Here is a 21,350-nt window from a genome sequence, read left to right on the forward strand (position 1 = left end):
TTAAATGAAGCATATTATTAAGATTAATTTCACCTGATTTTGCAATATGGATGCTAAATTTCTTTGAATTACTTGTATAGCTTGAATCCTATTCTGTCAGAATTGAGCCTATCAAAGATTGGCTGTTAAATCATTAGGTTTTTGTAAATGTTTTCACAACATATGGGCATGAATTTCCAGGGAGGAAAAAAAGTCTGCATTTTGTCTGTCTCCATGGCCACAAATATTGAGCTCCACAAACATCTGGGCTGATTCTAGCATTCGATTCAAAGGGAAAGAAGCCCAGATGGCAAGAGGAGGTATCTAGACAAGAAAGCTTCAAACACTTGTGGGCCATGGACCACAGTGCATACTTTCCATCATAAGCATTAGACTGTGAGGATCAAGGCACCAGTCCCACAGGAATGTAGATCCACAGCCAAAGCCAGAGTCAGCCTGATTCAAGTCCTATGTCACTGTCCACAGCTGTGACCAGCTATGCAATAGCCCTAATGCCTTGCCTTTTTCATAAGTAAATATGGGTGACCACAGTACCTATATCACTGAGTTATCACAATGACTACATGAATTAATGGCTTGATTTCCTAATTTTGGGAAAAAAATGTTTTTCTAAGGAATTATTTTTCAAATGAGGTAAAATAGTGAAGTACAACAGTGCTGGTCTCCTAACAGTCCAACAGCCTTCAGGCTCACAACTGAAATGCTTGGCATGATGCTAAGGTTTAGATGTGGTTTGTTCCCCCACAGGCCTATGTGATAGAAGCTTGTCTCTCAACGCAACAGCATAGGAAGCTCTGGACCTCAGACAGCAGAGGAAACTGAGTCATGAGGGTACAACCCTAATGGAAAATAATGTTCACCTCACTGGGGTCAGGTAGTTCTGTGGGAAATGATGAGTTACTGTGAGAGCAGGTTTTTATAAAGGACAATCCATACGTTCAGCCTCTTCTAACCAGGCAGCTCCCCACTTTCTTTGTTTGAGATTTTAGATATTTATTTACACATGTGTGTGTATCTGTAGGGGGCCATGCCAGGGCTTCCTGCTGCTGCAACCAAACACCAGATGCTTATTCTGTCTGGCCTTCTGTGGGTGGCTTGGGAATTGAACCTGGACTCACAGGCTTTGCAATAAAGAGCCATTTATGGGCTCAACAGATGGCTTAATGGTTAAAGTGTTTGCCTGAAAAGCCAAAGGTACTCAGTCCAATTCCCCAGGACCCATGTAATCCAGATGCACAAGGTGGCAACATGTGTCTGGAGTTCATATGCAGTGGCTGGATGCCCTGGCACACACATTCTTTTCCTCTCTCCCTCCCTCTCTGTCTTTCCTCCTCCTCCTCCTCCTCCGCGCACGCACGCATTCTCCCTCCCTCTCCCTCTCTCTCCCCTTCTCTCTCTCTCTCTCTCTCAAATAAATAAATTAAAATTAAAATATTTTAAAGAGTCTTTACCACTAAGTCATTTTCCCAGCCCACCTTCACATAATCTCCTGGAATGAGATGCCATCTGATATGTTATAATACAGCAAGAAGCATTTGCCAGATGCAACTATTCCATCTTGAACTTCCCAGCCTTTAGAATTGTGAGATTAATAAATCTCTTTTCATTTTAATGTCTCCAGTCTCAGGTATTTCATCGTAGCAACATAAACAGGCTAAGGCACATGGTCTGGTCCGTCACCTATCTTAGCAGTCGTCTCCAGTGCAGTGGTCCCGAGTAGTCCTCCACCATCTCTTTCAGAATCTCAATAGTCCCATGCTCCTCAGGAACCTGACCCTCTGTGCCTACTGCCCCCTCTTCATTTGGCTAAGTCCTGCTGATCATCTGGGGGCACACCTGTGAGAATTGCAGGTGTTGGTTCTCAAACCCTCCTACAATTCTTTCCATGCAGGAAATGGACTGCCAGGAAAGCTTCCCCCTTTTTACCCATTTTTGCAAACCTCCTCCAGTTCAAATCAGCTATTGCCACCTGTTATAACACCATCAGGAATCCCTAGACATCTGATGCCAGGCTGCACTTGGCAAAAGCTTCCAGGAGACCCACATATAGCCCAAGTCAAGAACCACAGCTATAATATGTTAAAAGATTGCTTTAACCATCAGTGGTGGTTAGTCTTCTTGGGTTCATAACACCAAGGAAACCACCTCTGGGTGTCTCTGTGAAGGTGTTTCCAGAAAGACTTTACTGAGAAGAGAAGGCTAACCTGAATTTGGCCAGCACCACCCCATGGGCTGGGGTCTTGAACTGAATAAATAGAAAAAAAGTTGGTTAACTGTTACTGTTCTCATCAAACTGTAAGCAAAAATAACTCCTTTCCTTAAGTTGCTGCTTAAATTTGTCACAACAATAAGTAACTAATATACCCGCTAATAGATTTTTTTTAAATACTTACAAAAATAACTCCTTGTTATTGTGAAATTTAAATTAAGTCCAATTAGAGCACAAAAATACATACATTGCAGAATTTCTTCCCTTGCACCTAGATTTTGATGACCATGTTAGTCAGTGTCTTAATAGATCTTCAGATTCTGACTAGACTCAAGTTCCATGTGGTCAAATTTTACCTGGCACCCTGCAACATGTGATCACTGCAGAGGCCCACATCTGGCTTGCAATACTGAACGGATCTGTAAAGTGATTCTCATGCCTCCTCCCACTGGACCCTGAGTGGCAGAACACAGACAAGGACATCCTTCACAGATCCAGGTACAGGCTGTCCTTTGCTAGTTAAACAAGTGAACTCGCCTCAATTCTCATTGCTGGTGGGCCTCACAGCCATTCCTCTATGGCTGGAAGAGATGTGGTAAACTTGTTGATGAAAGAGGTTTAGAAGTTCAAATGACCATCGATATGAGTAATAGCAGGCTATTAATAACTGAGGTTGAGTGCCAGACACTTGACTCTTGATTAAACTGAGTAGAGCTCAAGCCAAACCAAAGACTTCTCTGCTCTGAGCCAAAAGATCTACAAGAGGACAAGCCCCAGGGGAGCCTTGAATGTGCTGATTGACTGGCTAGAGAAGCGTGATCAAATAAGGTGACTGTAGGCACATGTCACCCTGCCCAGGTCGACCTGAGCTCTTTGAGAAAGAGCTCTGCTGCTGTTCTTCCCCAGAGCCCCCAAATGCAGGGTACCAAATCCAAGCTTCTGGGTAAGGAAGGGGCCACTGAATAAATGACAGACAGGAGGGGAGTTAAAGCTGAAACACAAAGTGCAAACTGCTCACCTGGCATAGGCCTGCTCCACAAAGAGTACAATCCAGGGCTTCTTTTCTGTAAAAACTATGGATCAGGACTGTTCCACAAGCTGTGAGTTCAACTAAAACATTTCTTTTTAAGTGTCAAGGTTGCTCTCAGTGCAAATATTTGAGGCTAAAATGAACAGCAGCTGTCCTACCAAACAGTCTGTCTATGACCAAGTCATAACTGTGAGGCTCAAATGCACCAGGTTATGCTCTGCTTCTTCAGACACGAATGTGCATTTCAGTACTTGAAATTATCCCTTTCACCATTTTAAAATGCTTGGGATTCTGCCTGACTAATGCCATCTTTAATTATACATAATCGTGTATTTTACTGTGATCTAATGGGGTCTATTACTCATCAGAATGGCACCAGTCAGCAATAATATTCCCCAGAGCCAATTACTCAACCCCCCTTTCATTCCTCAGAAGCACAGCATGCACGTGCAGAAATCTATACACATTTGGAGCTATCACATCTTGTCAAGTTGCCCAAAAAGACAGAAACTGCCATCAAGAAGCCCTTACTATCATGGTCTACAATGAGCTCTTGAACAGTGACCCTAACAATGATGACTGATGGAGCTGTGACCTTGAGCCAGGTGGCTCCACCACCCTCTGGATACGCCACATGCTCTGCACAGGTGGCACAGTCAGGAGGAAGCGGATGCTCCGGAAGGTCATTGTTTGCCCAAGTTCTATAGCACTCAGGCAGAAAGGCTAGGATTCCACCATCAGTGGAGCACACTGTGTCCCTACTGTACAAGACCAAGAGAAGAAACACACAGGAGATTGTCAAGGACTCAGCCAAAGCCCCTTTTCCTTTGCATTGCTCCTATATCCACACAGCAACTCAGCTAGTTCACCTTGTCTTGTGTACAGCCTATTTAAAGGGCCTGCATGACCTTAAGAAAATGCCAAGATCCATCACAAACCAGCTAGTCCTCAAAACTTTCATTCAAAGGTCATGGCCTTCCAAGCCAATTAGTAATTATAAACACATAATATATTTGTAAATATATATGTATATATACAAAGGTACATACATACGGATATGTGTTACTGATGGAATGAAAAACAAATGAGTTAGGCTCCTGTGCTAGACATTATACCTAAACAACTGTTTATCAGGTACCAAAAATATTTATAAAAGAAATTCAAATTACTCAGCCAAGTGCCCCAAGGCCTAGAAACAGGGAAATATACTGAAAAGGTCACTCAATGAACAATGAACAAATGAATCATTTTTGAAAGAAGTGGGAATCAATAGTAAGTAATGACACTTTGATGTGCCCCTTCTGAATAATTGACAAGGCATCTTTTTTGGACCATTTGCAGTACTATGTTTAGCATCCCATTTAGAGCTACAAAACAATGTGCTCAAATGTTGGCTTCTTATCAAATCTGTTGACCAAGCAGCAGATGGCAAAGAATAGACACAGACCTAGTGTTTCTCTGGTGTAACAGCATGCTTAGTTATTCAAGAGCTCCTTCAGTCAGAGCTACTGACAGAAAGGCTGCCTGTCAACACTTGGACCAAATAGCGCCCACCAGTGTGTGCAAGGTTCACTGATATGCCTCTGGTCTACAGAGCAGCACTGTTTCCCTGCACTTCCTTCCTTCCAGCAAACCTCTCAGGAGCATCTGATGGCTGCAATTCCAAAAGATGGGTGATCCAGCTGCTTCCTCTAGGCACCTCAATGAAGGAGCCAGCCACTACCTCTCTTAAGGGACAAAGAGGAAACCCATTGTGTAACTCAATCTTGGATCTCTGCTGTGGGTAGGGGAAAGCATCTGCACAGGACAGGCAGGGAAAACAAAAACAAAAAAAAAACAGCCATGTGGGAAGAAGCCTGAAAGGGCGAGTCTTGGGTAGAGAAAGTGGGCTCTGGGGAGGCAGGCACCAGAACAGAGCACTCATGCCGAGAGAAGCCTGGGGGCAGGGGTTGGCTAACAGGGTATGGGGAAAGGGGAGGGTAGAAGAGGGTCAGAGAGGTCAGGGAAGCAGACAGCAGGGAAAGAGTCACTAAGAAGGAAAGGGAGAAGGGGAAAGAAAATAAATGGACAAGGAAGGGGAGGGCAGGGGAGACCATGGGGGGGACAAAGGTGACTGGGAAAGGAAGAAAACAAAGGATGGGGAAGGGAGAAGAAAGGAGGGGGGGGGGGGAAACGGTGTAGAGAAAAAGATACCCATAATTTGGAGAAGAAAGATTTGGGGGGAAAAAGGTAGTAAAGTGTAATCCCTGTGGGATCCTCTAATGAAGACCCTCCCTCTTTCCTGGGGGTTGCAGCTCAATTTTGTTGGGGTATCACCCCTTACAGCCACCTTATGCTGAGGGAAGAAAGCAGTCAGACCACCTTGTTGCAAGCTCCTTACTGGTGGAAGAACAGTTGTCACCCAAGTGATCCTAGGAGAGAGGTACCTTCAGAGGATGGTTTCTTGGGTCCTAAAGATAAACAAAGAAATGAAAGACCCTTTATCCTGCCACTGCACATTCATATGACTCATGTGCTTGCCTGCCATCCTGGAGGCTTCCTGGCAAGTACTATATACTGTTAAGACTTTGTACACAAGACCTGCCTGCCTATCTTTGATGAACTGGAACAATTCCTCTTCTAGCTTAATCTAGGTATGTTTCAGGAACCATTACTGATGCCCTCTGTCCCGAAGTCTGTTCCAAAAGCAACCAGAATGAAATGCACAATAACTGTGATACCCAACTATAACATCTACTATTCTGGCACTTACTATAATGAAAAAGTAAGGCACAATAACAGTTACAGTAAATACATCTCCAAACCCCATGACACTCTTACTAACCAAGCATGGTAAGCACTCCTGTAATCCCAGCTGGAGGATCTTGAGTTCGAATCCTGCCTGGCCTACACGGCAAGTTTTAGGACAGCCTGACCTACTCAGCACAACCTTAAGAAAGGAAAAAGGGGAGAAGGAGGGAAAGAGAATGAGAGAGACTGAACCTCTAGGTTCAATCCTCAGTACCACAAAACAAAGTTCTGGGGACTGGTTTAGTGGATAAAGTCCTTACTGCAACCACAGATTGGATCCCCACCACCCACATAAATGCTGGGCAGGCATGACAGCCCACCTGTAACCCTAGTGTTCAGGGGATGGAGACAGGGTTCCCTGGGACAAACTGGCTAGCTAGACTGGCTGAATCAGCAATCTGTGGGTTCCAGTGAAAGACTCTGCCTGAATAAATAAGGTAGAACAAGATCAAGAAAGACATATAACATCAGCTTCTGGTCCCTGCTTGTATATGTACATATGTGCATGCACATAACACACACATGCAAATAGCATACATACATGTACATACATCACACACATGCAAAAGAAAAATAAATGTTCTTACTATATAACAATCATTTTCTCAGTACTTTCCATATATGACCTCCCTCAGCCATACATTCCTGCCCAAGCTAGACACACTTTTCAGTCCCCACTGAATGACGAAAACACTATGGGCCAGAAGTTTCATTGCCACATCCAGAGTGCCCAGAGGCACTGTGAAGATGGACAGGGGGCCTGTTGGCTTGTTGATCATTTTGGTTCTAACCAAATCCTACACACTATGTTTCCCACAGTTGCTATGTGGGTTTAAATATCAAAGCAACAATTCTTTCAAACACTGGCTTTCAAGCACAAAATGCAGCTGCTGTGGGAAAATCACAGCCACCTTATCCACTCCTCTTCCACCTTATAAAACCTCAGTACATCCAGAACCCAGGTGCCAGCATCTATCTATCTATACAGAGGAGATGGAGCTAGGAGACAAATGTCCAGATGCTATGGATAAACAATCTGCTTATTCTATGAGGTAGAGCAGTTTGACAACTTAAAAAAAAAAAAACCTTTCATTATTATGTGATATTTCCCCAGCTACATTGAAGTATAATTGGCAAATAACATTGTAATACTTAAGACATTCAATATAACACTGTTATACTACTACACAATCAAGAATGCTAACACATGCACCACCACATATAATGATTTTTTGTTATGAATAAATCAGGCTAATTCTCTTAGAAAATGTCAGGTATATAATATGCTATTGTTAATTATAGTCACATGGTATATAATGGATTTCCATAATGAATCTATCTTATAATTAAAAGTTTAAACTCCTTAGCCCCTGGATTTGTCTGTCTTATTTCATTTAGTATTATGTCCTCTAGGTTCATCCATGTTCTCACACATGACAGATTTCCTTTTTATGACTGAATAATAGTCTGGTGTATGTATACCACACTTCCTTCATCATTTGGTGGACACCTGGATTGAGTCTCTGATCTGGCCACTGTGAATAACCACTTCAATGACCATGGAGGTGCAGCATTTGTTCAAGGCTCTGATTTCATTACAACTTAAGACAGTTTTGATCCAGAGTACTATTATCATGCTTTATCTTCACAGTATTTCTTTAATGAGATTTTAAAATTAATTTACTTTTTATTTAAATTTGTTTTCAAATGAAATTATGCAAATGTTACCATTTTAAATGCACACTTTCACATAAAAAGGGCCCATTAGTTGGAGAATCTGTTTTATTTTACAGATGGAGGAGAACATGGGGAGAACCAGGATGCATCAGTAGTCAAGAAGAGAAAAATCAACTGTCTACCATGAGATGGGTCACTCCACTCATCTGCCTGGGAACAGAAGTCATTATAGTGGAAGTGATGACACAAATACTGCTCTCATGGCTAGCCTGAAAACCAGTTCGAGGCAAATGGCAACAGGCATTGGGGTCACTCAAACCTCATAAAAACGGAGAGCCAGAGTCTATAGAGAAAGCAACACTAAATCAGATCTTGCCCACCAAGGCTCGGGATGCATAGCAGATAAGGGGACAGAAAGATTGTAAGAGCCTCAGGGTGGGTGAGAATAGCCTGAAACTCCATATTCCCCCATCCCTGCAGTGACTGACTGAGGCCTCTTGGTCCCCAAAATGAACACCAATAACCCCACCAAAGACCCTCAGCAGAACTGGGGTGGAGGAGGGGATGACGTGTGCAACCTGTTTATAAAAAAGTTAATAAATTTAAAAAAGAAGAGCCCATTAAACATGAATGTAATCATAAAACACATCCCTTAAATACTGCTTGACTATTCTACAGTTTCCCACCCTAGAATCCACTAGTGCCTCAAGTCTCCATCAGAAACATCAGTCACTTTTTCCCACACAGGGTGCTGCTCCAAAGGCTAAGGTTGTAGCTACAAGTCCCCAACACAACTAAAATATCAGTACACTCCTTCTATCAGCATAACAATTTTCAACTTGAAATTCAACATCCTTGAACATCTCACCACCTGACAGAGCTTTTCCCCTGTGCGGTTAAGGAACAAATGTGTGCCTCGATGACAGCAAACTTTCTCCACAATTACTGACAAGCTGACGACATTCTCCTCACATGCAATAGTCCCCATTTATCTAGAAGGAAAAGCCAACTCCACAAAAAAAAAAGATAATAATGCTAACATTACTAATCATCAGAGAAATGCAAATGAAAACCATAGAGGGAAGCATAACCTCACTCCTGATAGAATAGCTATTATCAAACAACCAAAAGAAGTACTGGTGAGGACACACACCGTAATGTGAATGTAACTTAGTGCAGCCAGTATGGGAAACAGTATGGAGGTTCCTCAAACAGCTAAAACTAGAACCACCATGGGTATGATCCAGCAATCCTATCTCTCATTATACATCAAAAAGAAATTAAATCAGTATGGAGAAAAGACATCTGTATTCCATGTTTACAGCCCTAGTATGCATAATAGCTAACAAATGAAATCAACCTAGGTGTCTATCAATCAACATATGAATGGTGATTTTAAAAGAAAATGAAGGACTGGGGAGATAGCCCAGTTAGTAAAGTGCTTTCCTTACAAGTGTAAGGACTTCAGTTGAACTCCCAGAACCCATGTAAAAATGCTGGGCTGCATAGAGTATACTTGGAATCCTAGAACTGGGGAGGTGGATACTGGCACAGTCTTGGGGATCACTAGTCAGCCAATCTATCCTAGTCAACAAGCTTCAGGCCAGTAAGAGACCTTGTCTTAATTTTAACAAGTGGGTGGAGGGACAGAACTCCTAAGAAACAACATCTAAGGTTGTCCTCTGGCCTCCACATGCATGCACACACATGTGCACATGTACCTCCCCACATGCTTACACGTGTGTGTACCTATACACACACATAAAACACATGTAAGAAAAGAGAATAGCTGGGTGTGGTGGCACACACCTTTAATCCCAGCATTTGGGAGGCAAAGGTAGGAGGATCACCATGAGTTTGAGGCTATCCTGAGAGTACATAGTGAATTCTAGGTCAGCCTGAGCTAGAGTGAGACCCTACCTCAAAAAACAAAAAACATAAAACAAAAAGAGAGAGAGAGAATAAAACCTTTTCATCCAAAGGACATGATGTTAAAAGAAATTAGTGCACCCCCCAGCTGCATGGCATTTAGCACAGCCAATCAGAACACCAGATCCTGCAACCCAAGCAGCCTAACAGAATTCACAGCACAACAGGGAGGGACTGAGGTGAGCACTCAGCACTGTGAGACTGGAAGCAATCCCAAAAGAAAAGAGGGCTTACTTACACAAAGCCAGATACATAGGCCTGCACTTTAAGTGCTAATCTCACCTTCCACGTCAGGGCAGGTTATGTGTTAGATTTGACTGATATATTCTTGGTCGGCTATACCATTCTCAAATAAGCTATATTTTGGTGTTGACTATTATTGCCTTTAATGTTTCCTGATTTATAGGGCCTCTGTCTTTTTCTTCTGTCATTATTGGGAGCAGGGTCTCACTCAGCCCCAGGCTGACCTGTAACCCATTTCAGAGCAGAAATCTCGGCCTCCAAATTGACAGGATTAAGGGTGTGGGGCAACACACACCCTTATGGACTTTGGCTTTATTAGATTATATGTTTGTTTTAATCTCCACTCTTTTATAAATACTCTGTGCTGATTTTGATTAAATGTATAGTCAATGTATATGCTCAATTGAATTTTAGAATTTGCCAGTAATTTGCTCTACCCAGCCTATTAGAGTACTTGCAAAGCAGGCAAACTCAGCATCTAGGGTCACTTCTGCTGCTACTCGGGAGCAATATAACAGGCATACCTGTCACCTTAAACTCCTACCCTCAAGATATAGTCAGATATACATGTCTAAGAACACTGTAGATAGTTAGAAAACCCAAGCATCAAATTATCTCAAGATAAGAAAAATCTTTACATTATAATACAAAACAAAACAAAAAAACAAGACAATACAATCCCACCAAAAATTATAAATCCATCAGAAATGACCTCCAGTGATACTGATTTAGATGGAATGCCTGACAAGGACTAAAAAAAAAAAAAAAAAAAAAAAAAAAAGACTATATCTATGTTCAAAGAAATCAAAGGAATCAAAGAAGAAAACAAACTCCAGAAGGAGAACACAGGAAACAAACTTGATGAAATAAGAAGGTTGATGCAAGACATGAGTAAGGAAATAGAAATAATAAAAAAGTACCAAATGTAAATACTAGAAATGAAAAACAGAGTAAGTCAAATAGAAAACTCTGTAGAAAGTCTCACCAGTAGAATAGATCAAGGAGACAACAGAATGTCTAAACTAGAAGACCAGCTGACAGATCTAATATAGTCCAACAAAGAGAAAGACAAATTAACAGGAAGGCATGAATGGGAATTTCAGGACATGTGGGACACAATGAAGAGATCAAACAAGAATTCAGCATAGGGCTGGAGGGATGGCTTAGCAGTTAAGGCATCTGCCTGCAAAGCCAAAGAACCCAGGTTCGATTCCCCAGAACCCACATTAGCCAGATGCACAAGGGGACACATGTGCCTGGAATTCATGTGCAGTGGCTGGAGGCCCTGGCATGCCCATTCTCTCTCTCTCTCCCCCTCTTTCTCTGTCAAATAAATAAAAATAAATTATATTTAAAAAGGAATTCAAGGTATTGTAGAAGGAGAATTTCACTCCACATGCATTGTAAGTATTCTCAACAAAAATCATAGAAGAAAATTTCCCCCCAAATAAGGAAAGTGATGCCAATAGAGATACAGAAGCCTTTGGAATGCCAAACAGACAAAATCAGGAAAGAACGTCTCCTCACCATATTACAATTAAACTTCAAGACACACAAACCAAAGATAATATATTGAAAGCAGTTAGAAAAGCCAAGTCACATATAAAGGCAAGCCTATTAGGATCACAGCAGATTACTCAACACAAACTTTAAAAGCCAGAAGGGCTTAAAATGATGTATTCCAAGTTCTGAAAGATAACAACTGTCAACCAAGATTACTTTATCTAGTAAAGCTATCCATCCAAATTGATGGAGAAATAAACCACTCCACAACAAAAATAGGCTAAAGGAATATATGACAACCAAACTAGCTCTACAGAAACTATGTGAAAGGATCCTTTATGCTGAAGAAAAAGAAAAGCACAGCACAATCTAACAGGAAAAAATAAACCATTCTCAAATAACACTTAATACAAAGCAAAAAAGAAGAACTACAAAACAAGAAGAATGGTAAGAATAAATGCACACTTTCAATAAGACCACAAACAAGCAGGGCATTGTGGTGCACACCTTTCATCCCGGCACTCAGGAGGCAGAGGTAGGAGGATCACTATTAGTTTAAGGCAAGCTGAGACTACACAGTGAATTTCAGGTCAGCCTGGGCTGGGAGGAGACCCTGCCTTAAAAAAAAAAAACCACAAACATTGCTTACTGAAAATGTGACTAGATAGGTACTAGCAGAGAGATAGAACAGCTGACAACAAAAATGGGAACACAGTCTTCCAGGTGTTAGAGGCATCAGAAACCTACCCAGAGGACACCAGGAGCATCACAGTTCCAAACAAGGAGGGTTATGGGTGCCTGCCTCACTCAGCTATGTAAACAGTGGCTGTTTGACCTGTGGGAAACTGAGACTCAAACACTTCCAGAAGACTTGGAGAGGCCAGGATGGTGGAGGCTGAGGAGGCTGCAGAGCAGAGGTAGCCAGCAGCTCAGCATACCTGGGAAGCCCAACAGGAAACCACTTGGGCACCAAGGATAGACAAAATTTGAAGTCACTTGAACCACTGACTGCTCTGAACCTCATTCATCCTGTTCCCACCCACTGTTGCTACAGCCAAAAGAATGACTGACAGCCCCCACCCCCAGAGCTTACTGCATGGTCAATTATTCATTCAAACCTCACTTTGTCCCCAACCATTATCCGCCCATGTGGTATATATACCCTACAAATCAAGGCTCAGGCCATGCCCTGTGTAGAGCCTTCCAGCTGTAAGGCCAGTGGTCATGGCAGTAGGTCTCAGCCCTGTGCTGAAGACATGGCAGGGAAAGAAGAGTGACAGAAGAAAGAAGCCTTGGCTTTAGCAGGTTAGATTGTTCCTGACACTGTCTCCCTCTAATTTGACTGGAGGCCCACTCCATGGGAGGTAATACATCCCTGATATTGAAAACCAACAACAGGGGTAGTCATGAGCCCTAGAGGTATAATGTCAGCTGGTGTCTGGCTAAATGTGTATACTATGCTCACCAAACTGCCCAGTATGCACTTGCCTTATTGCTCATACCCATATACTAATGCCACTCTCACTTTTGGCTAGAGAACCTTCTCTTTTCAGATGGCAGTGTCCTTGGGATGACTCAGAAGGCACCATGGTGCTGAGAAGAAGTGACAGAGGAGTGCTCAGCACTGCAATATCTCTATCACATCTTCAAGGCTCAGGCCCATTGCAGAAGAGGTAGCGGACAGAATGTAAGAGCCAAAGGAAGGGTAGGACTCCTTACAACATGCTCCTCCAGACACAAAATGGCCTGGATATCCATGACTTCACAGTGCCTGACATTACCTACACAAGACCATCATTCTAGGAGGAATGGTCATGACATCAAAATAAAAGAGACTGAGAGAGGGAGGGGATATGATGGAGAGTGAAAGTTCAAAGAGAAAAGTGAGTGGAGGGAGGGAATTATCATGGGATATTGTTTACAATTATGGATGTTGTCAATACAGAAGAAACAAAAACAATGATTCTTGCCATTGTTTTAGTAGTATTGTGTGACAGCCATCGCTGCCTGCCCAAGAAAGCAAATTAGCATTAAGCACTGATGGCATTGCCCTTCAGCCCTGGGTCTCTCTATTCCACACAATGCAGACACCAATGCACCTGCAGCAGTGGATGCCCAGGACTGACCCCTTGACCCCTCTCTGAAAGAACTACTTTAATACAAATTGTCATTTTGAAATTGTACTGAAAATTTGCTTTCCACTTTGCATGAAGTGGCATAAAGCTATATGAGCATGAAGCTGTTTTGAAACAGCTTTGAAGTCCCAGCAACAACAGACACCAGGCATTCTTTGATAACGAAAACCCCTAAGCCTTCATTTTTTAACACAGAAATTGAAGCACTGCTACTTTAACCCTACACATTTTTTTTATAAATTTCTATATAATAAATAAATATTTGGATTTTCTCACTGAATTCATTGGGCATAAATATTCCACATGTGTCCTTGAGAAGATGGCCTGTCCCTCAAAAGTGACTACTCAAGGCCTCTACAGAGCTTTTCTCATGCTTAGTAATCATTTAAAGAATCTTTGACCCTTTAAATCAAACAACATTGGCAAACAAAGCCTCAAAGGACTGGCCAACTCATTTTTGAAAGCCAAAGCAACTGCTTGATTACAACTCACCGTGTCTGAAGAGATTAGTTAACCTCCAGCCATTGGCTGATACTGATACATCTTAACCTCCCTTGTTTTCCTTCCTTCTGTCCACTATTTCTGGATTCATTCTGATGAGTCAAGTAAAATAGTCTTGTGTTAATGTAGCTTGGATCTATAATGACAATTTTCACTTACTATGCTGTTGATGGTGCTGAAAGATAATTTTCAAGTCATTGTCACTCAAACAATGTGGTGGACACATCTGACCCCCCCAACACACTGTTGCTACAAAAAAGTCCTTCTGTCCCTTAATCACATAGCACTTAGGGAGCTGCCACATAAGAAGCAACAATGCTCAGATTCCAAGGCTGAAAAGCAATTCCTGTGTGGCCAAGATGAGGAAGAAATCAGGAAACCTGCAACAAGTGTTCTGAAAAAGCATCAGCTGGCCAGGAGGTGACCCCGAGTGCAGAGATCAGTCTCTAGCACGAAGAAAGAAAATGAGTGTGCTGGTGAGAAGGGAGGGTGGAAGAGAGGGAAAGGACAGAAGGGGAAAGAGAAAAGGATAGAAGGGGAGGAAGGATACAGCTGTGGAAGAGACTATTTCATCCTCTCCTGCTTGAAGAACAAAAATACAGAAGGCAAAGTGTGAAGTCCTTATTTGGTGAATCAACATAACAGTATAAGAAACAATAACAATAAACAATACGGGGACCAGGAGCCCCAAGTCCCACAGATACCACGTTCCTTATCAGAAATTCCTGCCCAGGGAGGCTGGGGATGTGGTAGTGGAACTCTTGCGAGCATGTGCAAGGACATAAACTCAATCTCCAGCACTGAGGAAAGCGCCTGCTAACAGGTAAGCACAGAAGAAAAAGATACAGACATGTTCTCTCTGCAATGTATTTGATCATAAAACTAAATGGAAAAACTTAACATTTAATTATAACAAACACCAGTATAATTTTTTAAGCAAGATCATTTTTTTTTACTTTATTTCTATTTATTTGTTTGAGAGAGAGAAAAAGAAACAGGCTGAGAGAGGGAGAGAGAGAATGCCTGTGCCAGGGCCTCCAGTCACTGCAAATGAACTTCAGATGCATACGCCCCCTTATGCATCTGGCTTACACGGGTCCTGGGAAATCGAACTGAGGTCCTTTGGTTTTGCAGGCAAACACCTTAACCACTAAGCCATCTCCCGAGCCCCCGAGTACAATTTTCAATACCAGCACCATCAACCCACCCTCTATACCAGTGGACTGCCTGGTACACAGCAGGTACTGCAATGAAGCTGGAGAGGAAAATGCATCAGCATCCCTCTTCTTGAACTACTGTTCAAAGGCCTCTCTAAGAACTCTCCATTGCCCTTGTTCTTTCTCCCTCTAAACGCTGCTGGGGATTACCTTTCCCACTCTCTGGGCTCTAGCACATTACAACTGCCCTTGGCGGGGGGGGGGGGGGGCACATTTTTAAATTCTCTTTTGCCCTTCTATGGATCTCAGCTCCTGTGGCAAATCCTAACTCATCTAGACTCATATGAATTCACATGAGCAGGACACACATAATTCATTAAGCAGAAATGCAAACATCCTAATATCTTCAAGCCTGCAGATAACTAGTGTTATCAATGAGCAGAGTAAACAAATGTGTGTAGCAGAAGAGAACATTTCTCCATGGAGGCTCTTTGGGGTCCAAAAGACAACTGCATCACTAAGCATCTGTAAGCCATTAGTGGACAAAGCAGAACTCCAAAGCAACTATGGCAGAATCCAAATCATAATAATACTTTACACAAATTTCCTTTGAATTTCACTCAATAAATAGGCAAAAAGGTACCACATTATACTGTGTTGGTGGGACTTATAAGTCACTCACTTCTGCCAGCACCTTCAGCTTCACATCATATTTTTAAGGTTAATTAAAATTCCAACAGTATACCCATGAAGTATGCATTTCTCATTCACCAAGTTGGAGGATCTCACAGGCACAAGTCTGGTAAAAACTGGCCATGGCCTCTTAAATTGGAGACATAAAGAATATTTTCTCCTAACCAAGAACTTGCTAGGATATTATTTTTAAAAATGTATCTGAAATAGATGTGTAGCTATAAAAGCTAGAGACTAAAAACAGGCTGGACTGAAATTCACACTACAAACAGTCACATAATAAAGAATCAGTTTTGTCATGTTCCAACAGACAGGTGGCTCTCAAAAGCCACAAAGAAAAAAACAACTGGGTAGAATGCTACTGAGTTCAACCTCACTGGGCAGGCCAGCCTTGGACAGTGGTAGACATGCTCTGTGTCCTACAGATTAAGGAGGAGGCTTTGCTTTCAAGAGAGTCCACCAGCCAGCTGGATCATCAACTAAGTGGGATCATTTTCCCTTGTTGTCTTTCTTAAAGTAGATTATGGTTCTGTCCCTTTCCCCTACTTTAATGACACTTGAAAAGGCCAAGGGCATTGCTTCTGATGACAAAGACTAAACCTAAAGCAACTTAAAAGGTGAAATAGACTCCAGGTGTGATGCTCTACTTCCACTCTTCTTAATACAATCGGACTTTGAATCTAAAAGATACCAGACTACATGGACATACACAGGCATGCAATTCACAAGCACACACATTCATGCATGTGCACACATGCACTCACACAGTTTTCTACATACATACCTACTCGTATGCACACACCCTTAATGTAGGATCCTGTATGCAATGAGCCTTAGAGGGGAATCATACTGAAATAAGGGCCTTGCTCCAGTAGAGGAAGATGAGTAATAAGACACAGAACAAGTCCCAAGGTACAAGGATAACTGTATCAAGGTGGACAGGACACACTTTGTTCATATACTCAAAGAATAAGAACAAGCCCTCCTTTTGCTGCTTCTAGGTATGGTCATAGGTAGTATCATCTAGGGAGGTGACACCTGAAGCCACTGCTTCAAGATCTTAAGAAGATCTACAATAATAGGTTGTGAATGAGACCAACATAGTCGCAAAGCATGTGTGGGGCACAGGGCAGATGGAGCCCACAGGTTGGCCAGTCTGACCCTTGGACTTCTCATGTACTGTTCACACCATTGCAAAGGGCTTCTTGTCACTTTCACCCAAACTATACCAGATACATGGACAATTTTCTGCCCTCACAATGCTCTACATAGCCCCCAGATTTATCAAATAGCAGCCCCAAGCTCTTCAAAGATCACGTTGAGAAGCCACACACATACAGTATTTGTCAGCAGGCACTGAAGAGATACTAGGCAATGGTGCTTGTAACCTGGTGTAGCATTTACAAGGGAAGCATCATTAATTGATCTTAAAAAAAAAAAAAAGGCTTCATCTCAAATGGCTCAGGTGAAAGTAGAGCTGAGGAGAGACTCTGCTAACCCAGTTAAAGGGCTAAAGTATGCCAGTGATCACCCCCACCCCCGGGGCACACACAAATGCAAGTGATGATTTGGGGGAAAATTCATTTCATGACCTGCAAGTGAAGCCAAATAGAACTTAGGTACATTTGATAAATGATGCAGTCCCAACATTCAGCTGTAACTGAGGGAAGAAAGTAAACAAGATGTGCAGGTTATTTGTCTATTATCTATGCATTTAAAAATGTAACTTGGGAAGAGGAAGAAAATCAGCCAGAGTGAGAGAGGAGCAAAAGAGGGCAATAGAGTTGAATATGATCAAAATACATTATATGACTATAAAAATGTCAGAATAAGATCCATTATTACATATAAACATATGCCAATATTTTTCTGAAAGTTCACTATCCTAAAAGATTTGAGGAGTTTCTAATGGGGGGTGGGAGGGACATAGTTATATTTATAGTTACCTACTATTAGGTCACATTTGGTATTTGTTAAATGATGAAATGAGTGCCCATCTATTAAACAACATGCAGCAATGCTCAGCACTGAGCTAAATCAGTACAATCCAGGGGCAGTGGAGCACTGAAAATCTTTGGAAGCAACTGTCAGCTGAAGTCTCTGCCTACACCAATAAAACACTGTTTCAATCTCTTTCTTTCCCCTTTCCCACCCATTCTTGTCCCGCCTGGAATGTGCACCAGGAACTGATGCTCTTACCCCAACGTTGCAGTATGACTATAGCACATAGGGTTTCTGGCTGACCCAGACCACAAATGACACTAAACACCACTGAGCAAAAAGCTACAGGAATTACAACCTCCGTCTGCCTCCACTACTTCCCATCTAAACATGATCCAGTATAGCACTGGATTCAATTCAGACTCTTCTCCAAGTACTCTGAAGCCTGCACTTGAATTGACATGATGTAAAGAAAGAAAATACGCCAAGTTCCAAGTGCAGAAGTCCTAAACAGACTGTGTTTGCCCATACGGTCTCAAAGATCTTACTGAACCAAATATCATTTCCCTGTTATTCAGCACCACTACTAAAGGCTACAAGCTTTCACTCCTTCACCAAGTTCTAAAGGATGCTATAAATAACACAGGGGTCCAGCAGGCACCCCAAGGCTATGCATTTCTCATTTCAGAGATTACTTTCTAACCTGCAGGCTAATCACAATTTCCCAAGATAAACAAGGAGGACATCTGTAAACATAGTCATGAAAATACCCCAGCATTTTACCAGAAGCATAGTTCCAAAGATCATTTAATTACTGAAGCAGGGGGAGGTAACAAAGTTATTTTGCAAATAAAAATAGTTAATTATAGCATTAGATGTGAAACAACAAGGATAGGAAGATTTGCACATCTCTAACTGGTGCATGTAGTTGAATATTAAAACCAAAGAAAAAAATTATTCAGCAGTGACCACAGGAAGGAACGTTCCTTGACTATATCCTTGGCTGACAATTCTTCCTGGTCCATGCAAAACCTCAGTTCAGCAAAGTACATTTGCCTCAAGCTGGACATCAAAGGATTGAAATTCCTAAGTTGGCAATGTTGTAGTGGCTGAACAATTCAGAACCTAGAATTTTTCCAGAACTTTGGGGATATACCCATTGTGGCTTAGGTATTGTGGCTTAGGTATCACCAACTCCTTAATTGGTCAAAAGTAAAATATATATATATATATATATATATGTATGTATATATATATATATATATATATATATATGGTTATGTTTCCCCCACACAATGATAATTCCAATAAATCAGCAACATATGTTTTTAAACCTTTAAATGTTTTTTTCCTGTATTTAAAGAAATTATAAAATATATGTACTTTGTGTCTGTAACCAGCATCCCAACATAGCAAGGGGACATGTAATAACATAGAAGAAAATTTTGAATCCAAGTCACAGAAGCCCCCAGAAAAAGCCCTTCTGTTAAGACAGAATCACTGAAAGCTGTACAATGCATTTGCACATAAACTACTAACGACAAAAAAATAATAGCCCAAGTGGAAATGCAAGCCTGCCTAAGCACCCAGAGGAGGAGCAAAGCATGGCCCAGGATTAATAGCTGGTTCAAAGCATTCCTGGGGCCTTCAGATAAAAACTCTTTCCTTCCTGGTGAAGGCAGACACAGTATCCCACTCTGCCCTCTCCTCCTTCACCAGGCTGTAAGCCACCGGCTTCCTGGCAGACATAAAAACCAGAGCAGCGTTCAGCAGGAGCTTCCCGGCTGGTGGTGTAAAGGTGCAGAGGAATGGTCCAGGGGTCTCCTGATAAAAGACAATTTCTGAGGACTTCGAAGGGTAATGTAATGTAAAGAGGCAAAGAAATCGGCCAGGCCAAAATGGAGGTGATGGAGAACAGTGGGACAGAAGGCATGCCCACCCCACAAGAAGGGGCCATGCCCCAGTTAGGAATATGTTCATGAGAGCACAGGCAGCCAGTGAGTGCAGGTGCTGGGAGAGTGACTCCAGGGGAGCAAATGGACCTACAGTAGATACCCACAAGTTTGGACCAGGGCGCCCCCTCCCCCCACGAATGAGAGATATACAAGGATGTACCAAGAGTGGGAAGTGGAATTGAAGAGCCATGCACAGTGCGTGCAGTAAACAAAGTTAGAGAGAAAGATGGCCAAAACAAATGAGTCGACCAACGCAACCTGGAGCCACCTCTAGTCTCCTCTATCCGTCACCACTGCCCCCACATCCATGCGCCCACAAGCATACCCGGCCACACAGAGTGATGCCATGCCCGGGGAGGGGGGCAGATTCTTACCTTGACCATTGATGCGCTCCTGTTGGTCACCAGTTCGCACAGGCTGGAGGTGGCGCTGCCCGCGCCCGCCGTGAGGAAGACCGGGGAGCCAGGGGCGCTGCCAGCCGCGCCGCCCCCGCCGCCCACGAGTCCAGGGGACATACTAGGACCAGGGCGCGCAGGCGGACTGCCGCCAGGGCTGGTGCCCGCGCGGGGCCTCTGCCGGATGCCGTCCAGCAGGCGCACCAGCAGTATGTTGGCGGGCAGCTCGTCCACACCGCAGCCCACCAGGATGCGACACTCAGGGCAGCGCAGCTCGTGGCGGGAGCACACGATGCTCTCCAGGCAGCGGCGGCAGAAGGTGTGCTGGCATGGCAGCACCTTGGCGGTGGTGTCCAGACGCTCCAGGCACACGGAGCACTCCAGCAGGTCCAGGAGCGATGACTCGTCCATGTCCTCTCCGGTCCCCGAGTCCGGCGCCCGCGGCCGCCGCCGCTCGCCCGGCCTGTCCTCGTCACCGTCGCTCTGCGCAGCAGTGGCGGCCGCCTTGGACGCGCACAGCCAGGACGCTCCAAGCAGCATGGGGGAGGTGCCGGCTCCCGCCACCGGAGCTGCCTAAGTCCGGGGTTCGGAGAGGGGCCCGCCGCGGGCAGCAGGCATCAGGACCCAGCCCAAGTGGTCGCCGCCCAAGAGCAAGGCGCGGTCCTCCCTTCTTCCGCGCGGACAGCCTGAGCCTCTGGCTGCCACCGTGTAAAGTGGAGCGCCGACCGACCCGCCTGCGTGGCGGGGACCGGAGTTCCCAGACCGGGGAGTCAACTCCAAGCGGCCGAGCCCGCCCTAGCCTTCTAAACGCACTGCCAGCCGCCGCTGGCTATACCTGCCGACCGCCGCTGGCTGTACCTGTCGGCCGGCGCTGCTGGCCTCCCGGAGCCCCGCAGCAGGAAGTGCGGGAGCGGCCGGCCGGGTCCCCGGGGAGGCCGAGGCGCGGCGTGCGCGCTCCCCTGCGCCGCTGGCGAGCCGCACCGCCCCCTGGGCGCCTCCATACGCCCCTGGCCGGCCTGCGCGTCGCTGCCTCGGGCAGGTTCTGCGGGGCTGCGCCGCTTCCCGGGCCGCGGGCACGTGCGCGGGGGCGGGGGGTGGCGTGGAGTTCTCCGCACAGCGAGATGCGAGGCGCCCCCTAACTCCCCTCGCCTGGGCGCACGCCCTTTAGGGTACCTCCAGGGCTCCCCGGAAC

General features: G+C 44.0%; 1 protein-coding gene across 2 annotated transcripts in view; it reads right to left on the reverse strand.

The window, feature by feature from the left end:
- Positions 1 to 21,020, reverse strand: part of Sh3rf3 (SH3 domain containing ring finger 3) — a 335,504-nt gene extending 314,484 nt beyond the window's left edge. For both annotated transcript variants that reach the window (XM_045147152.1, XM_004651809.2), the window contains exon 1: positions 20,138 to 21,020. In XM_045147152.1, the coding sequence (XP_045003087.1) occupies positions 20,138 to 20,698 (561 nt within the window). In that variant the 5' untranslated portion in view covers positions 20,699 to 21,020. The remainder of the gene's footprint in view (positions 1 to 20,137) is intronic.
- Between the last annotated feature and the right edge of the window lie 330 nt (positions 21,021 to 21,350).

This window comes from Jaculus jaculus, chromosome 4 (assembly GCF_020740685.1).
Source record: "Jaculus jaculus isolate mJacJac1 chromosome 4, mJacJac1.mat.Y.cur, whole genome shotgun sequence".
NCBI lineage: Eukaryota > Metazoa > Chordata > Mammalia > Rodentia > Dipodidae > Jaculus > Jaculus jaculus.